This window comes from Acipenser ruthenus, chromosome 7 (assembly GCF_902713425.1).
Source record: "Acipenser ruthenus chromosome 7, fAciRut3.2 maternal haplotype, whole genome shotgun sequence".
NCBI classification, from domain to species: Eukaryota; Metazoa; Chordata; class Actinopteri; order Acipenseriformes; family Acipenseridae; genus Acipenser; species Acipenser ruthenus.
In genome coordinates, this window is record NC_081195.1 from 24,683,462 (window position 1) to 24,704,918 (window position 21,457).

At 41.2% G+C, this 21,457-nt stretch overlaps 1 protein-coding gene across 1 annotated transcript; it reads left to right on the forward strand.

Annotated features, from left to right (window-relative positions):
• The first annotated feature begins 1,268 nt into the window (after positions 1-1,268).
• On the forward strand, positions 1,269-20,627 carry LOC117415429 (neuroblast differentiation-associated protein AHNAK-like). The gene is made up of 7 exons (XM_059027827.1): positions 1,269-1,347; positions 5,058-5,113; positions 5,770-5,883; positions 6,338-6,463; positions 6,710-6,872; positions 9,418-9,611; positions 9,962-20,627. Exons 1-7 carry the CDS (start codon positions 1,269-1,271, stop codon positions 18,416-18,418), a joined length of 9,189 nt encoding a protein of 3,062 aa, XP_058883810.1. The 3' UTR covers positions 18,419-20,627.
• Positions 20,628-21,457: the final 830 nt, after the last annotated feature.

Genomic DNA, 21,457 nt, shown 5'->3' on the forward strand with positions numbered 1-21,457 from the left:
CGGTTTCCTTTGCATTATCCCCCGTGGCAAACGAGAGCTACCAAGCCATCAGGATCCCACTGCAGAGGATAAGAGATCCGAGTCCCAACCAAAACAAGGACCGCGTGCAGGACAGCTGGCAACAGCACGGCCAACAACACAGCGAGTGAATGGCAAACACTTACAGAAGCTGTCGTTTTAAAATCCATTATTCTACACAGCGCAATTTAGACATAATTGATAAGGCATTCGAATAAAATAAACACTTTTTTAATTACACTGACTTATATGTTCTTGCAAATACATTTTTCCTTGCTAGAAGTTAATTTAGTTTGATCCATTGTCAAGTAAAGTAACCACAGGTACAGTATAATTACATTGCCGCAAGCACAGTTGAAATGCATAGAATAAGCTAACAGGTGAAGTTATAGCATCTTATACATTGGTAACAATAAAAACGCAATTACGCCCTATTAAGTGAGATTCTCTTAGTAGGGGCAAACGGTGTACTAAGAACTCCCATAGTAAAAGCAGAGCAAAGTTTAATAAAGCACAGTGAAAGCATGCTTAAGCATAGGCAAGCATTGTAAAGCACAGAGAGGTATTAAACGAACATGGAAAAGTGCTAAAAACTGGGCAATTTTACCTTGGTAAACTTTTATAAAGGGCTGTAAAATAATAATTTGTCTATGTACTGAAACTGTTGCTCTGTTTCCTATTTCCTTAAATAGTTTTTTTTTTGTTGTTGTTGTTTTGTTTTTATTTGGGACTTTTTTTAAAAAAAAAAAAAAAACCTTCCACGTGCGTAATTATCCACCCCAGAATTAGAACGCTCAAATCAACAGTTTCTCCCACTTTCTCACATTTCTTGACTCCTCAGCTTGCATTGTCTGAAACAAGGCTGAGAAAATAACGTTGTCGTTACACATTTTCACACGGACGCATTACTCAGAGATATATTTTGTAATTTATAAGGGGTGTCTACTCTGCACAGCAAAAGTGACTCCACATAACATGTATTTATTTATTTTATAAAGCTCGGTTTCTACATACTTATAGCGGCTTCTGTCAAACAATAACCCACCGCCCTGCTCTCTGAAAACTGCAAAAATGTTCCAACCATAATTTACTCCATTGTCCTGCATTCTCAAACATTTGCAAAAATAATAAATAATAATAGAAACAGAAGCACTGCGTTCCCACGCCGCTGCGTTATAAACAAGCCCACATTTGCGGCTGTCTAAATGCCAGCGCTCGGTGTTCTCAATTCTCTCCTTGATAGAAAGACAATGACCGACGAAGTCCTCTCCCGCATTGCAAGCATTCCTGGAAAGGTCTACGATTCCACGGGTTTCGCTAAAATATTCCGTAGGCTGCGCTACACTCTACTGTATCTAGGGGCTGAAGGAAGACTAACCCATCGGCCATGCGTCTACTGTGTTTTTACTATGGGACACTTTTATAAGGCTTAGTTTACCATGGTTTGTTTTTTAACATGCTTTACTATACCTCGCTATTCTTTATAATGTTTTACCGTTCACTATGCTTTATTAAACTTTGCTATGGCTTTATTATGGGCAGCTTTTATGAGGGGTTTCTCAGAAAACTTTCCTCTTACCTTGTGCACTTCCTTCTAAATAAACTTTATAAGTTAACTTCCTGTACAGCAGGTGTAAGCACCCCACCTGACCCCAGAGGGAACAAAAGATGAGTTTGAGGCAAAACGCCTGGGGTCCAAATTCCTGTTACACAGGAAACAGAACTAACTTGTTGTGGATTTTATAGTGGAAAGATAAATTTGGAAAAACTAAAGATTCTACAGCAAAATGATATTTTTTTTGTGCTAATAATAATAATAATAATAATAATAATAATAATAATAACAGTCCCTTGAGATGTGGGAGAAGAGTTTGTTTATTTTTTAAATTCCAATTAACATTACAAAGACATGGGACATTTTAACCTGAACTGCAATTTAATCTAAATGAATCTAATCCAGTCTCAATTTGGCACATTCAAGTTGTTTGTTTCTCATTTTGTAATGTGGAATTTACTCCTTCCTGGAGGTTATGCTCTGCTGTATGAGGCAACTCTACTGTATCAAATCCCAAGTCTCCCCTGGTGTGCCGTGCTGTGGCCTAAAACCTAGTCTTCTGAAAGTTCCAAGCTACAAAGTGGCTCAGTGTTCCCTCATCTTAAGAGAGCTTCTCAGCCTGTGCTATTGGTGTGTGGTTTAGCAGTGTTGTACAAAATTTGAAGAGTTTTTTTTTTTTTTGTGAATGGAGAAAATTGCTACAAAATTGCTTTGCAATAGAGAGCTGGTGAGCATGTTATATTTAATTGCAACAATCAAGTTGTTTCAAACTATATCAGCTTTTTGACCAGGAGGTTCCTTTCCATGCAGAACATTGCTTCGTTTGGGGTTATGATTTCTCCAGTTGGGATTCCTCCCTTGGAGTTCTTAAGCATGCAGATGTGGGCACAGCCCGTGCCAGGACTTTCGTTCAGCTATATTAAGAAATGGTCTCAGCAATTCAGACAATCCTATCCCTTCCCTGGGCTGGATCGCTGGGGAGCGGCAGGCAGCTGCTCCCCTCACTCCTTCAAAATCAAAACTGCAAAACAGAACAGAGAGGGACAGGGATAGAGGGAGAGAGAGAAAAGAAAAAGAGGTTTTTATACACTTTCTGGATCCTCTGGTTATAGCTATTATGTGATGACTACTTTGTTTTTTTTGTTTTTTTTGTTTTTTTTATTAAGGTCAGGGTTAGGGTAAATTCTTGTTTTTATTTCCTATTCCCTTTTAATCAATTCCAGCCCATTATTGATCAAAATTGCAATTCTCACAGTGGCAACACGTTACTTCAATTGAAGTCACTGTTTGTTAGTCGATTAAATTGGCTTCAAATGGAAGCAGCTGAACAATCACAACAATTATTATGTCTCTAAAATGTCAGTTCCAATTCCAATTGCTTCGAAGGAATTGATTTTAAAATGGAATTGGAAATCTAATTATATTTTGGAATAAATCCCTCTGAGAATGTAGCGCAGTGTGTTTCTTTAGGTAATAAAATAATGATACCCTAATAAGGTTGATCAGCATGGCATTGTTCAGCCAGATGTCGCTGGCCCATCCAAGTGCATGTTAGCAGATTTCACAGCTGTTGAAGATTATCTCCTGTTAACTTTGGTGATGATGATGATGATGTCACAGATATTAGATAACTGCTTCTATGGCATCTCATAAATGGCATCTTTTGGCGGGCTCACTCTTTGTATAAAATGACATACTCTCCTAATATGGGGAGATCTTAAAGGGTTGTTAGTTCTGGCACAAGCTATTGAGCTGATTAACTCCCACCCCCTGCACTGACACGCACACGCACACCCTCGTGCACACTCACACACACCCTCGCGCACACACACACTCGCACTTGCACACACACATGTGCACACACACACACACACACACACACACTCACACACTCTGACACTGGGGTGGAAATAAGACTCCCATTGCATAGCAGTTTGATCCATTCCTAGTTTTGCTATGAGTTTAAAAAGAAATACCTAAACTTGTTATCTAGCTCCTAGTAAAATCTTGAAAGGTGAGTCTTATTTCCATCACTGAGCCATGTGATGTGAATCAGTCAAGCGACTTTGCTTTCAGATATCAGATCACTCAGGTGTCACCTGTCTGACTGTCACGTTCGTCATCCATCCTTGGATGTTGTGACTCCAATAGCGACACTGGATACAATCCATCTTGGAATTATAGATATGTAGATTGTGACTGGCAAGGGATTTGATCCATAGCGTTTAGAAACCCGAGCTTGTTGGTCTGGGGAATTCAAGGGTGTGGGCTTTGAGTTATTAAGCAAAGCGGTGGTTCAGGCAGGGAACTCACTTTATCCTTAGATCAAATCAAGTAAACATATAAGCATATTTTAGGCTCTTCCAATACCAGATCAAATTCACATAACTAGTTTCTTATTTGACCTTTGATAAATAACACATCCACCAGCAACACCTTCTACTTTGAATCCCTTTGATTCCAACACTGCAACTAACACTGTATTTCAATGTCTGTTGGTTGGTTTGTCTATTTCTCTTCTCTGTGTTGGAGCATCTGCTGTTGCTTGGCTCTGCACGTGATATTCAACCCCTTTGCAATCCCATTCTGCCACTGCAACCGGGTGTTTGAAATACGATGCATCTTACTTCGATCTGGATAATACAGTGTATAGTACGTCTTTTTATTAAGTTTATGGTTAAGCAATATAGGGGGTCAAATTATTATCTGGATACAACTAAAGGTACTTGTACTTACCATTTATTAATATTTCCTACATAATTAGCTGATATCTCTGTTACTATCAGCATTTAAATCATATACAGAACAGCATTTCCACAAGCTACGTAGCTGCCTACTGGAGGTCTCAAATGTGCACATGTCACAGCAAACATGTATTTTAATTTTAGGAAAGTTCTGTTTCCAAGACTCACTTTCAGAAAATGTGTTCCGTTTGCTCTCCCAGTGTCTTCTGGGTCAAAGCATTCTACTGGCTGTAAGCATGTCAGTCAACAGGGGAAGCAGTTGATTGGCTAATGACAAGGAGGAAGCCGTTGAAGTATTGTAAAATACTTATGCATGGAAGCATTTAAATATTGTGACTGATGAGTACATTTACAGATCAATTTGTAGTGGAGGACTGCTCAATTTACCCCCCTTAATAAACTCTACAACACAAGAACAGTTTTATTTGTGTAGCAATCCCATTTGGATAGTATTAACATTTTCAGTCCTGAATTATTTTGTCGAGCTGAAGAATAAACTCCTTTATTGAATATATATGAGAACAGAATAAAAACAATTTTTTAAAATATATTTATACACAACCTCGGACTGGGAACCAGGAGTCCTGTGAGGTTAAGATAAGGCAGGACCTTGAGGTCTCGCCAGGACAGAGGTCACATGACCAGCTTCCCCCCTCGCCTCACTCGCTGTTTATTTTTCTAAGAAGAAGAATTATTATTCCTATTGTTATTCATACAAATCCTCCTTGTTCTTCTTACAGGCTGTGACAGAGAATCAGAGGAAAGCCACATTTTTATCAAGGACCGGGAATCAGTGGTGAGTTGCTGCCAGAGAGTTTCCTATTTCTTCTTCGGATTTTCACAGAATGACATCCTGAGAAACTCAAGTGGGGACCAAGAACCTTTTTAGCGCGCTGATGAAGGCACTGACTAGCGGAACAGTTTGCACAGGGTTTGTTCAAGTTTACAGACCAGTTGCTGTTCCTCCTGTATTCTGCTCTTCTAAATGCTCTTTTGGTCAGAAATTTACAATGAATTCTGACTGAATCCCATAGGAATAACACCTGCATATCTTATGCGCTTCCTCTGAGTTCTGCATTAATTCATTTTTAATTCAGTCCCTGTTAATTCATATGGATTGAATTCAATGTTTCTTCGTAAGAAATGATGTTGATCACATATATAAGGCATGCATTCAGAGGTAAGTATTTTTCTGCAACAAAAGTATTGAAATGTTTTGTCAACTAGGCTTTAAAGTTGTTTCCTAGAAAGCAGGTGGTTGGAATTTTCAACAACAAAACACTTCCCTCTCCTGAGGAAAGCCGACTTATTTTTCTGCACTTTTGCTGTTTTTCCCTGTTCCCAGTTTTCCCCTGTTTTCCCTGTTTCCCCTGGTTTTTTCCCAATTTATTTCCCCTGTTATTCCCTGTTTTCCCTTTCCTTGTCACTGAAGTGTCCTGTCTGTTTCCACAGGTTGGCGAGGTAAAGGATACAGAGCAAGCTGCCCACTCAGAGAGACCTGCATCCACCATCCATCCCCTTCACCACCCCGGCACTCGCGAGGAACCAGAGAGCCAGGAGAGAGTGGTGAGGGCAGTCCTGGAGCAGGGAGATGCAGCTTTCATATATCACAAATAACCTGTCAGGAATTTAGTGCTAGATTTAGAAACATTAAAAGAAACTAAAGAAAATCAATGACAAATGTTTCGACGAGAAGTCTTTTTCAAAGTTTTCTTCAAACTTTTACACTGAATGTATTCAGTTTAGTAATATCATGCCTTCAATAACAGAAGAATATAAGAACATAAGAAAGTTTACAAACGAGAGGAGGCCATTTGGCCCATCTTGCTCATTTGGTTGTTAGTAGCTTATTGATCCCAGAATCTCATCAAGCAGCTTCTTGAAGGATCCCAGGGTGTCAACTTCAACAACATTACTGGGGAGTTGGTTCCAGACCCTCACAATTCTCTGTGTAAAAAAGTGTCTCCTATTTTCTGTTCTAAATGCCCCTTTATCTAATCTCCCCGTCCATAACCTCCAGGCCCAGAAGGAGAAACTCCATGCAGAGTTGAAGCAGGTCTTGAATCTTAAAAGAAGCCTTCAAAAACAAACTTCCCATCCATCACTAAGGAGCATGGACGTACCAGTGGAGGGCAGCTTAACACAGGTGAGAAAATAGCAATACCAATATGGGCTTACTGGCCGACCCTGAGTGGGTGAAAATCAGGTAGTATCTTACACAGTACCTCATACTAAATTTTATATAATGTATAGTCAAATAAGAATAATGCCCCAGTATAGTTAATTGTAAAGTCATTTTCATACATGCAATGAAACCATCTCTTGGCCCCATAGGGGTCCCTAGCCCCCAGTTTGAGATATGTGAACGCGTGCCTGCTTGTGTGTCCGGCAGAAGGAGGAGGTGAAGCTGTCCAAGCTGGTGGAAGTGGTGGTGGAGACGGAGCCCGAGGCAGGAGCCACTGGTTTCAGTGTATCAGGAGGAGGCAACAAGGGTATCTTCGTGAAGGATGTGCTCAAAGACTCACCGGCCGCCAAAGCCCTCAGCCTCAGAGAAGGTAGCTCCACATGTCAAAAAACTCATACCATAGATTAATTATTAAAAACAGATGACAGGTATGGCCAGAAGTTTTGCATCACCTTAGAATTTAAGATTGGGACATCATTTTAAGAAAACTGTATGAAAATAATTTAAATCTTTTATTTAACATCATGTAATCAAAGAAACTACAAAATGATAGCCATCATAGTAGTACAGTATTTCATGTTAGATTTAGAAATATCACATTTTTCAAGTTTTATCAGTTTTTATGGAAAACTACAAAATGGGATGTAATTTAATATGTTAATGTAACGTTATTCAGCAGGTTTCATTCAACTTTATGAAGCTAAATTATACATATTTTTACACTACATTCTTTGGCCTTTGGCCTCATCTTTCAAACTACCCCTGCTCATAAATTAGCTTGCAGATAAGTGGAGAGGCTGACCATAGGGAAGCCATGGGCAGGGGGACAGGATAGCTGCCCTCCCCATTAGATGAAGCCAAAAAAAGCAGGTGGTAGCTGGGGAGGTGGGGGTGAACTCTGACGCACAGCAGGGATGGAATGGATTGAGGTAGGATGTAAATCCTTTCCTTGCCGATCATTGGATGTATTGTTTAATCGAGGAACGAAAAACCAACTAGCTATGCGATTGACGATTTAGTTTGGTATTGGAAGTGCTTAAAATATGCTTGATGTTTAAGTGAGGGATGAAATGAGTTCCCTGCAAGAACCAGCGTTTTGCTTAATGTATTTGTTCCGATCCCCCTTCTAGCTGCCAGCGCTGTGATTACGCAGCACTTCCCTTTTATTGTCAGTCATTGTTGACATGATTGTTCAGTCATGTTTTGCAATAGGAAAGGGCAGATTACCCTTGAAAACATTTTGCTGAAAGGTTCCCATAGGATTGATCATGCAGCGCTTTAATTTATTTTTCATGAATATACTAGAAATAAATGTTTACACACCAGGGTGCTATACCCCCCTTTATCTCCAGTCCATATTTGTGCTATATAGAAACACTATAGTAATTAGTATTGCAAATTACATAGTGTAGGTTTGCTATGTAATTTCCTATGACAGTATATGTGCTATAGTATTGATAGTTAAAGCGAAATGCTTTTTTTAAGGATCATATCTGGACATTTTTAGCGTACAGTGAACAAAAAATACCAAAAAAGCACTTGCATTCAGTGTGGCTGTAGCAAACTGAATTCAGCCTTTGTTGTGTTGCATTCCATTGGAAGTTTGCGTGCCAATCTCTGTTAGCCCACGGCAGCATGAAAAAAGATTATAATAGGACAGCGAGCGACAGCAGCAGTGTAGAGGAGAGTATTATTGAACTGAGAGCTCATAGAAAGCCATTGGAAAGCACAGCGTGGAATTCAGTGTTATCTGGGAGTGATCTGCTGCTCCAACGGTTTAGACAAGCTGACAAGAGATTAAGCATTGATCAAAATGTCTTTCTCAGCATAGTTTTTATTTATATACATACAACAGTATAGCTAGGACCACTAGTACACACGTAATAATAATAACCTGTGGTATTAATAAAACCTAATATGACATTTAAAGGGGAGGTCCAAAACAGGTTTGACCGCTCTTTACCAGTAACTATCTGGAAGCATTGCACAGTATTATCGTATGAATAGCAGCATGGGATTATACTGTGGAGTTATTACTTGTCTTTCACTCATGGGCCATTCTCTTGTGTCCAAACAGAAGCGCATCACACTGACTTGCATAAAACCCATTATTGCTAAGGTCAAATGCAAAAAACTGTTAAGATTTAGCCTGTTCTGCTATGCAAAAGCATGTTCAGCCATTACTGTAAAAAAATATATAAAGCTATATGAACACAATTTAGATATTTTATTTTACATTGTGTAATCAAATAAACTAAACAATTATATCACAAAAGCCATAATAGTAGTACAGTATTTCATGTTGCAGCAGTGTGGAGTAGTGGTTAGGGCTCTGGACTCTTGACCGGAGGCTCATGGGTTCAATCCCTGGTGGGGGACACTGCTGCTGTACCCTTGAGCAAGGTACTTTACCTAGATTGCTCCAGTAAAAACCCAACTGTATAAATGGGTAATTGTATGTAAAAAATAATGTGTAAAAAATAATGTAATTGTATGTAAAAATAATGTGATATCTTATAACAATTGTAAGTTGCCCTGGATAAGGGCGCCTGCTAAGAAATACATAATAATAATGTTAGCTTTCAAAATGTCCCATTTTTCTATTTTAGTCAGTTTTTCGTTAAGTATCTGGAAAACTACAAAGCGGTGTGTAATTCAACATGTTAACGTAACATTATTCAGCAGGTTTCATTCGACTTTATGAAGCAAAATGCGTTTATTCTATAGGGTGATGCAAAACATTTGGCCACAGCTGTAGGGGATATTCTGTAGATGTTCCCTTCAATAGTCTCACGTGCACGCACATCAGCACGATTATACGGCTGGTGAACAGATAAAAAGTTTTTTTTGAGGTTGATCATTGATCTCTACCACATTTCCCTGACTGCCTCCTTTTCATTCATGGGTTCTTGCAGGAGATCAGCTGCTCAGTGCCAGAGTCTACTTCGAGAATGTGAAGTATGAAGACGCTCTGAAGATCCTACAGTGTGCTGAGAACTACAAGGTGTCCTACTTACTGAAGCGCACTGTCCCCGGAGCCAACATCAGTGTGTCCCCAAGCAAAGGCAGCCTTGACATTAAGGGACCCAAAGCCAAGATGCCCAAACTGGTAAATGCACTTTCCATTCTAATACTGTGTATTGTGAACCATGTATGATAAAATTGACCATTAAGGGTCAACTTTCCTGACTTCTGCTGTGTATACAAAAGTCGCGCTGTAGTTCTAAAGCAAAAAACAAAATGTTAGTTCATGGGTACAGTCTTCGTTTATAATAAGTTAATACATTTGTGTGTATGGTGTCTCTTATTCAAGTAGAAATGATTTTGCACAGTTTGAGCAGCTTTGCTTTGTGGTCCTCCTGCTCAAACTGCATGAGATAACAATAAGAGCCTACACATTTGGAGAAATGATTTGTTGAGACTGAAGGCTTTAATCGAAGGTGTCCCATTTACTTTCAGAGTGTCAAAAGCATCACACCCATGAAGAAAAAGAAAAAGAAGGGCAAGGCCAGCGTTAAGCTCAGCGGTGGCACCTCCCTTCCAGCAGGGGCAGAGTTTAACGTAGGGGGAACGCCGGCCAAGTTGGAACTGAGTCCAGTTGACGTTGAGTTTGCCTTTCCTAAATTCTCCAAGCTCAAAAAGACAGGGAAGGCAGCCACAGGGGGTGACATGGGTTTAGAAGCACAACCTGGTGCTGCGATCCCATGGCGAAAGAAGCGAAGGATCAAATTCCCGAGAATGAGAGTCAAAGACGCTGCCATGGCTCAAGTTGATGTGAGTGGGGAGACACCAGGGGGATCAATAGCTGTGACACCGTCGAAGGGCAAATTAGAAATGGATGTCCCAGAAGCTAAACTCAAGACCAAAGGAAAGTCACCAAAGTTTGGGATCTTCTTTCCGAAAACCAAGAAAGCCAAAGTAGATGTGAGCCTGCCGAAAGTTGATGTTGATATAAAAACCCCTGAGGCCAAGTTTAAACCCCCAAGAGTAGAGCTCGATATCAGTATACCAACTGGGAAAGCAGACATCACAGTACCTAAACCAGAACTGGAAGGCAAAGAAGAAGTCAAATTTAAATCACCCAAACTTGAACTTGATTTTGGGTTGCCATCAGGGAAAGCAGAAGTTCCAGAAGTAGAAATCAAAGGGCCGGCCAAAGATGAAATTAGATTACCCAAAGTGAGACTAGATATCAGCTTGCCAGCTGGGAAGGCTGATGTCCCAAAGCCAGAAGTGAGTGTGAAAGGTCCCAAGGTGGATATCAAAGGAGGCATTGAAGCCCCAGATGGCAAAGTGAAAGGAGAAGGTTTTAAAATCAAGATGCCCAAGTTTGGGATCTCCTCACAAACATCTGACCTCGAGGGTCCTGCAGTGGAATGGGACCTTGATGTGGAAAGCCCAGAAGGTAAGCTGAAGATGCCTAAAGTGAAACTCCCCAAAATAGGCATTTCTCTCCCCTCGGATGAATTTGAAGGTTGTGTTTCCGCACCTAGAGGTGAGGTGGACATAGAGGGTCCAGATGGGAAACACAAAGGCAGACTAAAGATGCCATCAATAAGCATTGCAGCCCCCAATGTAGATATAGATTTCAGTTTGCCAAAGGGGAAAGCTGAGATGGAAGCAGATTGGAAGATGCCAGCAGCTGAGGGAACCGTAGAAGCTGGCATGAAGAGCCCCGGTGGCTCAGGAGCCACAGATTATGCTGAAGCTAAAGTGTCTGTTCCAAAAGCGGATGTCAAAGGTCCGAAAGCTGAAGTAAAGGTAGGGAAAATGGAAGTGGAATTGCCTGATGTTAAATTTAAAGGACCTAAGATGAAGATGCCTTCATTTGGAATTTCTTCACCAAAAATGAAAGGGGAGGGTTCTCTACCCGAAACTGAGGTCCTTAATGAAAGTGCAGAAGGAAAGATGAAGCTGCCTAAAATACCTTCCATAGACATTTCATTGCCAGTCCCAGATTTAGACTTAAACCTTCCACTGGGTAAAGGAACTGGACCTGGAGCTGAAATAAAAGGTGATGTAGATACCAGAAGCCGTGGCAGTAGAGAACGACTGGACATGAAGCTGAAAAAGCCTAAAATATATTTTCCGAAATTTGGCCTGTCTGGGAAAGAGAAAGAGTCAGGAGCAGATATTCACATCTCCACTCCCAAAGTAGATGTCAAGGAACCAAAGATTGATATACAAGGTATTGAAATAGAAGGACCCTCAGCTAAGGGGGCAAAGATAAACATGCCTAAAATTGACCTTTCCCTACCAAAAATAAAATCACCAGAAGCAGAGTTGGATATTCATGGAATGGACATAGAAGGCTCTAGATCTAAAGGAGGAAAAATAACCATGCCGGAAATTGACCTTTCCCTTCCAAAAATGAAACCACCCAAAGTAGAATTGGATGTCCATGGAATTGAAGTTGAAGGTCCTTCAGCTAAGGGGGCAAAGATAAGCATGCCTAAAATTGACCTTTCCCTACCAAAAATGAAATCACCAGAAGCAGAGTTGGATATTCATGGAATGGACATAGAAGGCTCTGGATCTAAAGGAGGAAAAATAACCATGCCGGAAATTGACCTTTCCCTTCCAAAAATGAAATCCCCCAAAGTAGAATTGGATGTCCATGGAATTGAAGTCGAAGGTCCTTCAGCTAAAGGGGCAAAGATAAGCATGCCTAAAATTGACCTTTCCCTACCAAAAATGAAATCACCAGAAGCAGAGTTGGATATTCATGGAATGGACATAGAAGGCTCTAGATCTAAAGGAGGAAAAATAACCATGCCGGAAATTGACCTTTCCCTTCCAAAAATGAAACCACCCAAAGTAGAATTGGATGTCCATGGAATTGAAGTTGAAGGTCCTTCAGCTAAGGGGGCAAAGATAAGCATGCCTAAAATTGACCTTTCCCTACCAAAAATGAAATCACCAGAAGCAGAGTTGGATATTCATGGAATGGACATAGAAGGCTCTGGATCTAAAGGAGGAAAAATAACCATGCCGAAAATTGACCTTTCCCTTCCAAAAATGAAATCCCCCAAAGTAGAATTTGATGTCCATGGAATTGAAGTTGAAGGTCCTTCAGCTAAAGGGGCAAAGATAAGCATGCCTAAAATTGACCTTTCCCTACCAAAAATGAAATCACCAGAAGCAGAATTGGATAGTCATGGAATGGACATAGAAGGCTCTGCTGCTAAAGGAGGAAAAATAACTATGCCGAAAATTGACCTTTCCCTTCCAAAAATGAAATCCCCCAAAATAGAATTGGATGTCCATGCAATTGAAGTTGAAGGTCCTTCAGCTAAGGGGGCAAAGATAAGCATGCCTAAAATTGACCTTTCCCTACCAAAAATGAAATCACCAGATGCAGAGTTGGATATTCATGGAATGGACATAGAAGGCTCTGGATCTAAAGGAGGAAAAATAACTATGCCAAATATTGACCTTTCCTTACCAAAAATGAAATCGCCTGAAGCAGAATTAGATGTGCAAGGAATGGACATTGAAGGCTCTGGATTTAAGGGAGGAAAAATAACTGTGCCAAAAATGGACCTTTCCCTTCCAAAAATTAAATTCCCTGAGGGGGACGTTTCAGTGCCGGAAGGTAAAATAAAGGTGAAAGGGACCAAAGTAGAAGGTGACGAGACAGATGCAAGACTTAATATGTCATCTGTCAAAATGCCAGCCATTGATATTGACATGCCAAAGATAGACCTCGATTTAGGCTTCTTGAAGACTGACGCACACGTGGAGGGGGGTGGAAAAGTTCCTGAGCATCCCGGAGCTGGAGGAAACTTTGAAGGTCCTGACATCCACTTGAAAATGCCCAAAATTTCTCTACCGAAATTTGGGATCAAGGGCAGTGAAGGCGATGCTGATGTTGATCTTGACCTGAAAGGACAAGTCAAACCCCCAAAAGCTGAAATAAAAGGAACAGATATCGGAGATCCCAAAGTGAAAGGACCTGGAATAACAATGTCCACATTCGGGATTACTTTTGGCAAAGGCAAAGAAGCCGAGATTGATATTAAAGCACCCAAAGGAAAGAGAGACATCAGTAGCCCAGAACTGGAGACTGGTATAAAACCCCCAAAAGTCAAAGCTGCTTTGAAAGGGCCTGGCCTTGAAGCTGAAGGTATAGATGCTAAGTTAAAGCTCCCGACTGTCAAGATGCCATCATTTGATATCTCAGTCCCCAAACTGCCGGATGTTAATTTTGACATTAAAATGCCAAAGGGTAAGGCTGAAGCATCTGTTGAAGGAGACATCAGTGGTCAATCACTAAGTGCCAAAGGTCCTGACATTGAGATTAAAATGCCAAAGCTTCCCACGTTCAGTAAAGGAAAGGGTGAGGTTGAGATTGAAGCCCCCGAGATTGATGTTGAAGGTCCAGATGGAAAACTGACAGGACCTAAGCTGAAGAAGCCTACATTTGGTATTTCTTTTCCCAAAGGCAAATCCGGAGAAGCTTGCCTTGAAGGTGAGCTTGATGTTTCTAGACCAACCTTGAAAGCTCCTGAAGTCAAGGTGAAGGCTCCCAAAGGGAAACTTGAAGTTACAAGACCTGATGTGGATATAGACATGAAAGGCGGAAAAGTCAAGTTACCCACTGTGAAACTTCCCTCTGTTGACATTTCCTCCCCAAAAGTGGACATCGACTTTGGCTTGCCCAAAGCAAAGGGGAATGACAAGGAGCAGATTGGACTGTTCAAGGCTGAAGGAGATAGGCCATCCTCAGGAGCGAGTTTTGATGTCCCGGATGTGTCCCTGAAAATGCCAAAGTTCTCCCTTCCCAAATTTGGGGGCAAGGCAAAGGCAGGTGCTGTTGATCTAGAGGTTCCCAAAGCAGAGGTTAAAGTTACCCCTCCAAAAATAAATGTTGAAGGCAGAGCTCCATCTGTAGAGTCTGATGTTGATGGGAAGGCAAAAGGGAAAGAAGGGAAGATGAAGATGCCGAGAATCAAAATGCCTTCTTTCGGCATATCCAAAAAGGAAGGAGAAATTACAGTCTGCTGCCCAGAGATTGATACTAGGGTCAAAAAAGGAAAAGTGGAAATCGAGGCACCTGAAGTTGAGCTGGAAGGTCCAGAGGGTAAAGTAAAAACACAAAATAAATTCGCTAAATTTAAAATGTCATCACCGAAAGGCAAAGTGCCGGAAGCTGAAGCCAAAGTAGATACCAGGTTTAGTGGGAAAGGTGGCTTTGAAGCACCAGACGTGACACTCAAAATGCCTAAGATGTCAATGCCTAAGTTTGGATCCAAAAGTGCCAATATTGACCTTGGTACACCAGATGCAGACTTGGAAGGCAAAGGAAAGATCAAAATGCCAGCTCTTGAAATTTCCCTGCCAGCTGTAAAGCAACCAGAGGTGGGGTTGTTACCGAAAGCAGAGGTAGATGTCTCTGAAGCAGACATCAAAGGATATGAAGGTGATCTGAAGATACCCAAAATGCCAACCATTGACTTCTCAGCCCCCAAAATTGAACTTGATATCAGCTTTTCTAAAGCCAATATGGGTGCCTCCGTTGATTCTGATGCAGGCATCAAGGCTGACATTGACAAAGGCTTTGAGGGATCTGATTTCAAGCTGAAAATGCCCAAGATAAGCTTACCTACATTTGGCATATCTGGTTCCAAGGAACAGGACATTGAACTAGACATGAGAGGAGCCAAATCAGACATCTCCAATCAGGCAGAGATCAAAACACCAGAGCTTCATATCTCCACACCAAAAGCTACTATAGACACACCAGACTATGAAATTGAGGATGGAGATGGCAAGCTGAAGATGCCCAAAATCAAAATGCCAAAAGTGGACATATCCTTGCCTAAGGGCAAAACAGGAGAAGCAGACATGTCTCTTACCGAAGGCAAGGTCAGAATTGAGGAACCTGATTTTGATGGAGATGGGGAAAGCAAATTTAAGTTACCGTCTTTTGGACTGCCAAAGTTTTCTAGTCCCACGGTGAAGGCTCCGGAACTTGACCTTGAATTCAATTTGGGGAAACCCAAACATGAGACTGAGATCACTGGCCCACACATAAAGGGGCCAAAGATTGAAGGTATGGGTCCTCATGGTGATACAGAAGGAGAGTTCAAAATGAAGGGGCCAAAGATTAAGATGCCCAAAGTAGAAATATCAGGTCCAGTACTCAAAGGTGCGGATGTTGAGATTGATGCAGGTCTTCCAAAAGCTGAGAAGGAGAAAGGGAAAATTGAGATTAAGCCTCCAAAAATAGAAGGAAGCATTGATATCTCCAGCAAGGAAATAAAGGGGCCAAAAGTAAAAGGTACAGAGTTTAAAATCGGGATGCCGAAAAGAAAAGTGGAAGTAGATGCTGGATTAGAAGCAGACATGAAAAAAACTGACATTGATGAAGAAGGAGCAGGGGGGAGATTTAAAATCAAAATGCCGAAATTTGGAATGTCCAAGGGCAAGGTTGAAGCTCCCGAGTTGGAAACCAGTGTTGACATTGAGGGAGGGGACAGCAGTTTCAAAATGCCCCAAATTTCTTTACCAGATGTGGGCTTTTCTTCTTCCAAAGGGGGAGATGCTGATGCAGGGGTAGACATATCTCTTCCCAAGGCAGAATTAGATTTGAAAAAAGACATCAAAGTCGAGGGTCCCAAAGCAGAAGGTAAAATTAAAGTTGATGCTCCAGAGGGTCACCTTAAAATGCCCAAGTTTAAGATGCCTTCAATTGGAATTTCAGTATCCAAAGACCAAGGAGAAGGAGAGGCTGAATTCACTGCCAAAGGTAACTTGGAAGGGAAAACAAAAAAGCATCATTTTAAAATGCCTGGTGTGGAAATTTCAGCCACCAAAGTCAAAGCAGATGGACAAGATGGTGAGCTAGGGCTTGTCCTTCCAGAGGACAAGGAGGAAATAAAGCTGAAAATGCCAAAGATCTCAATGCCCTCTGTTGGTTTCTCAGACTCTAAGGACAAAGAGGCATCTGTAGAGTCGATCACCCCAGAAGATGATAGCAAAGGAGAAGGCTTTAAAATCAAGATGCCCAAGTTTGGGATCTCCTCAAAAACATATGACCACGAAGGTCCTGCAGTGGAAGCGGACCTTGATGTGGAAGGTCCAGAAGGCAAGCTGAAGATGCCTAAAGTGAAACTCCCCAAAATAGGGATTTCTTGCCCCTCAGGTGAATTTGAAGGAGGCACTGATGTTTCCGCACCTAGAGGTGAGGTGGACATAGAGGGTCCAGAGGGAAAACGTAAAGGCGGACTAAAGATGCCATCAATAAACATTGCAGCCCCCAAAGTAGATCTAGATTTCAGTTTGTCAAAGGGGAAAGACGAGGCAGATTTGAAGATGCCAGAACCTGAGGGAACCGCAGAAGCTAGCATGAAAGGCCCCGGTGTTGAGATAAAAATGCCCAAAGTGACATTTCCAAAATTTGGGGGCTCAGGAGTCACAGGGGATGCTGAATCTCTCCCAAAAGGGGTTGGCGTAGGTGGCAAAACAAAAGTTGATGTTAAAGACCAGAAAGTTGACATCAAAGCACCAAAAGTAGAAATCAAAGCACCAAAAGTAGAAATCAAAGCACCAGAGGTGGAAGTAGGCGGTCCAGAGTTGGATACAGATAAGAAGTCAAAAGTTAAAATACCAAAGTTTGGAATTGAATTGCCCAAACTCACTGAACCTCAAGCAGAGATTGATGTTTCAGCACCAGATGCCAAAGTTAAAGTGAAAGGACCTGAAATCAAAGGCAAGGACAGTGAAGTGCCTTCTAAATCAGGAGAGACTGATGGCAAATATGAAGGTCCCAAGATGCCCAAGGTCAAAAAGGCTGTGTTTGTTTTTGTTAAACCCAAAACTAATGGATCTTCTACCAGTCTTTCGGAGAGTGAGGGGAGTGTGGGTTCTGCTGAAGCCAAAATCAGAATGCCCAAGATTAAAATGAAGCCAACATTCGGAAAGTCTCAATCCACTACAAAAGGGGTGAAAGTGAAGGGAGAAGCTGATGGGGATGAGGGAGAAGGAAAAGGAGAGTGGAAAACAAAGTCAGGCAAAATCAAGCTCCCCAAGGTAAACTTCTCTCCAGGGAAAACCGGTTCCTTTGACGTCACTCTGAATGGATCGGGCGGAAAGAAAAGCGAGGGATCTGGACCTCATGTCAATGGAGAGAGCGAGCCCACATTTCAGAATGGATCCCAGGAAGACAAAGCCAAATTTGGGAAGCTCAAGCTGCCGAAAATCGAGTTCTCTTCTCCGTATACCAAAGGGGCCGAGGGGGATGCTGAAATGAGCATGAAGCCGGGCAAAACCGAGGAACCATCCGGAGATGATGGCGAAGGCAAAGGGATGAAGTTCAAGTCTCCCAAGATAACCTTTCCCGGCTTTAAAAAGAAGGGAAAGGGTGAAGAGGAGAAGCCTGGCACTCTGGTTTCTTCTACTGCCAGGACTGAAATGGCTTTGCTGGAATCAGGAGACAAGATAACCACAGAGTCCTCTGCCAAACCCAAAGTGTCTATAGACTTTGTCTCAGGCAGATCCAAAGGGGAGTACACAGTGGAGAGCAGCGCGTCAGCTACTTGCAGTGAATCAGGTGGGGTGCCCACTCTCAGGGGTGTCCAAGGAGTCGATGAACAAAAAACAGAAGGAAAAGAGAAATCCCCCAAGTTTAGGCTCCCCAAGTTCTCCCTCAGCCCCAGGTCCAAGGGGATCCTTGAAATCTCATCAGAGGGGTCTCCCCAGGGAAGCAGGGATTCATTGCAGCAAACAAGAGGGGCCGAATCCTCCGGTGGTTTCAAGATCCAGATGCCCAGGCTTGGGTTCAAAACGAGCCAGGAAGTACACACTACGGAAGAGCAGACCGTGACAGTGGAGGAGGGTGGCGTAGTGGTGGGGTCAAAAACACTGAAGCACACAGCAACAGCATCAATGACTGAGAGATCCACAACCATTTAACAACATGGGACGATAGACAATGTGAACACCACTCATCCAGTTATTTTAAAAAAATGACCACTTTATTATTCGTCTTTGCTTGCTCAGTTCTGAATGTTGGTTACACCGAAGCAGTCAACCAACTCCGGAAAAAAACTGCTACCAGAACTTATATAACATATATCACAAAATCGTACAACAATGGCTCTCCCTCCAGAACCTGTTCCATAGAGCCATCCGATACAGTCATCTTGATTCTAAGGTCTTTACGGTGGTAATGCTTGTGAATTGTATCCCACATTAACATGCAGTTGAATAACCTGTGAAGTGCTTTTAAAACTTTGCTTGGACAATCAGTGAAGGCTGGAAACCACAAGGGTATTTCTGTTCAGTGATTTTCATCAAGCCACTACACCCAGTTGACTGAAAGGGGCTTGCTTCTTTTGCCTGTGTGATCCTTGTTGTGATCCTTGTTGAATGGGCTTTTTATAGACACCTGCTAATATGTATCTAATATCACTGGCTGCTATTACATTTGCTGAATTAAGCTTCAGTGCCTTATACTAGAATCCCTTATAATGTGACTCTGCCATGGGGACAACACTAAAATCTGTTTGGGTACAAATTGCCAGTCTTTTGCCTTATCAGAACATGATAGAACATACACTTGGAAATGTTTTGCTCGAAGAATACCATTGTACATTTGACAATTACAATTTGGTAACATTTGTATTGACTGTAAATACTACTATATTCTTCACATAACGATTACTGATTAACAGTCTAGACCTGAAAGAAAGAAAGAAAGAAAGAAAGAAAGAAAGAAAGAAAGAAAGGGTTAAATTAAGACCCCTTTGGCTATGATTATTAGGCCCAAAACTTTGACTGTCATCTGGTATGAATTGTCTTTTTGTTGAGGATAGATTTGGTAATAATAATAACCACAGAGCCACTGTATTTGTGTTTAAGTTGCTTTATTTCCCTGTTTTCGTGGTTGAAGCTTTAGGTGCTGAAGGAGGTAATTCACAAGCCTTTTCTCTGCTTTCAGTCTGGATGCCTCGGGGCACAAACAACACACATTTCAACACAATGTTCTGCAAGGTTTGTTGGGGACTAACACAACTTTTTTTCCACCCAACTTGGGAAATTAAAAAATCTTATGATTAGAAAGTATACATTTACCTGGCATTACATCCGTAATTTGACTGAATAGAACAGAGAATTGAGGCAGGCTGTAAAATGCGGCTGTATTTTTTGACTGAATCTGCAGTGTTATCACTGCTTATATGCCTTTTATGCAGCAATTTCATGTATGTCATCTTACATGCTAACATCTTCAGTTCCCCTATTTTCTTAATGTACCTTTTCTCAAACTAAGCCATACTCACTTACAATCTTGTTTCCTCAGTGCTTGGCTGCTTGACATCGGTGTATTATTCAAAATGAATTACTTCAGAACTCAGAGGAAGTACAGAAGATATTCAGGTGTTATTCCTATGGCATTCACTCAGAATTCACTAGGAATTTGCAGCCATTATTTTAAAGTATTATCTGGACATATTTAAATATCTGAATTGTGACGTGCCCTGGGGTGCATTAGCATGATCTGTATAAGAGTGCATTTGTATTGTATTGTACCCCTGACAGCTCTGGGTATGTGGTGGGGTATTTCAGTAAGACAGCTCAACATTAGTAGGAGCTATTTTACATCACAAGAGCCCCCACCAGTAGGACTTGGGCAAATTAGGACAACTACTGGATTCTCCTTTTTTTTGTAGCTAATCATTTGTGAAGCTTCTAATTACTTCCATTGGTCAAACTTGCTGTTAAAAGCCATGTTTGTGTCACATTAATTCATACCCGTCGTACTAAAAGGTGTCTTGCCTTAGGCTTCCACTAGATGGCAGTATGACAAGGAGTGTTTGCCAGGGAATGCACTAGTTTTAGCCATTCAAAATGGGAGGGGGGGAGGGGGGCATTTTGTCTTTTGCTTGTTCTTCTAATCCAATTTTTGTGTAACCCAGCTCTGGGTTAAAAACTGCAAACAACTTGAGTCCTTAAGACAAGTTTTCTCCTTCATCTCCTGGAATGTTGATTGTGAATGTGGTCCTATACAAGTTTTCTTTCTTTTTGAATTTGACAAACTATCATGTGAATTATGTTGACTGTAAATACATTTTATTGCCAAACGTAATATCGGATTTTGCTAATAATATATGAGGTGGCTTAATTATGTGTGTTTGTTGAGATTTTCTTTTTTTTAAGTAGAAAATGCTTTGGGCTGTTCCTTAAGCAAATGTACTAACCATTTCAGAACTTTATTGTATTAATAACATGGATTGCTGTTTTTCCTGCATACAGTTTTGATCTAGGATTTGTCTGTAAATGTGCTTTACTTCCATGTGATCCAGAATAATTTTATGTTGAGGTTTTAGACATTATAAAAAACAATGTAGGCTGTGTGGTCCAGTGGTTAAAGAAACAGGCTTGTAACCAGGAGGTCCCCGGTTCAAATCCCACCTCAGTCACTGACTCATTGTGTGACCCTGAGCAAGTCACTTAACCTCCTTGTGCTCCGTCTTTCGGGTGAGACGTAGTTGTAAGTGACTCTGCAGCTGATGCATAGTTCACACACCCTAGTCTCTGTAAGTTGCCTTGGATGAAGGCGTCTGCTAAATAAACAAATAATAATGTACAGGCAAAATCTAGATATCATGCTCTTTAAAAGACGAATTAACTTCCACAAGCTATCCAAATCAAATCTATCCTAAAATTAATTTGAGCACGCATCTGTTCCCTAATTTTCTTAATTTCTGGACCTCAATTTAAAAATCCTGCCAGTGTTTATTAAATCTAGATGGCATGGTCTCTTTAAATTCAATCTGGGAGATAATTGGATTTCAGCATTTTATTCTCCAAAAGAGGAATTAACCAAGGATTGAACTCTGTGGGCCCAGTCCATGCTAGTGGCTTACATTCTAGGCAGATCTCATAGATTAAATTTAGAGAAAAATATATACCCGTCAGCAAAAGACTTCAATCCAGATGGCCCTTCATATA

Coding starts and splice junctions, on each gene's coding strand:
- LOC117415429 (XM_059027827.1), top strand. CDS start 1,269: ATGACCGACGAAGTCCTCTCCCGCATTGCAAGCATTCCTGGAAAGGTC. Junction 1,348..5,057: donor GGGTTTCGCTAAAATATTCC/GTAGGCTGCGCT, acceptor TTCTTCTTACAG/GCTGTGACAGAGAATCAGAG. Junction 6,464..6,709: donor TGGAGGGCAGCTTAACACAG/GTGAGAAAATAG, acceptor TGTGTCCGGCAG/AAGGAGGAGGTGAAGCTGTC.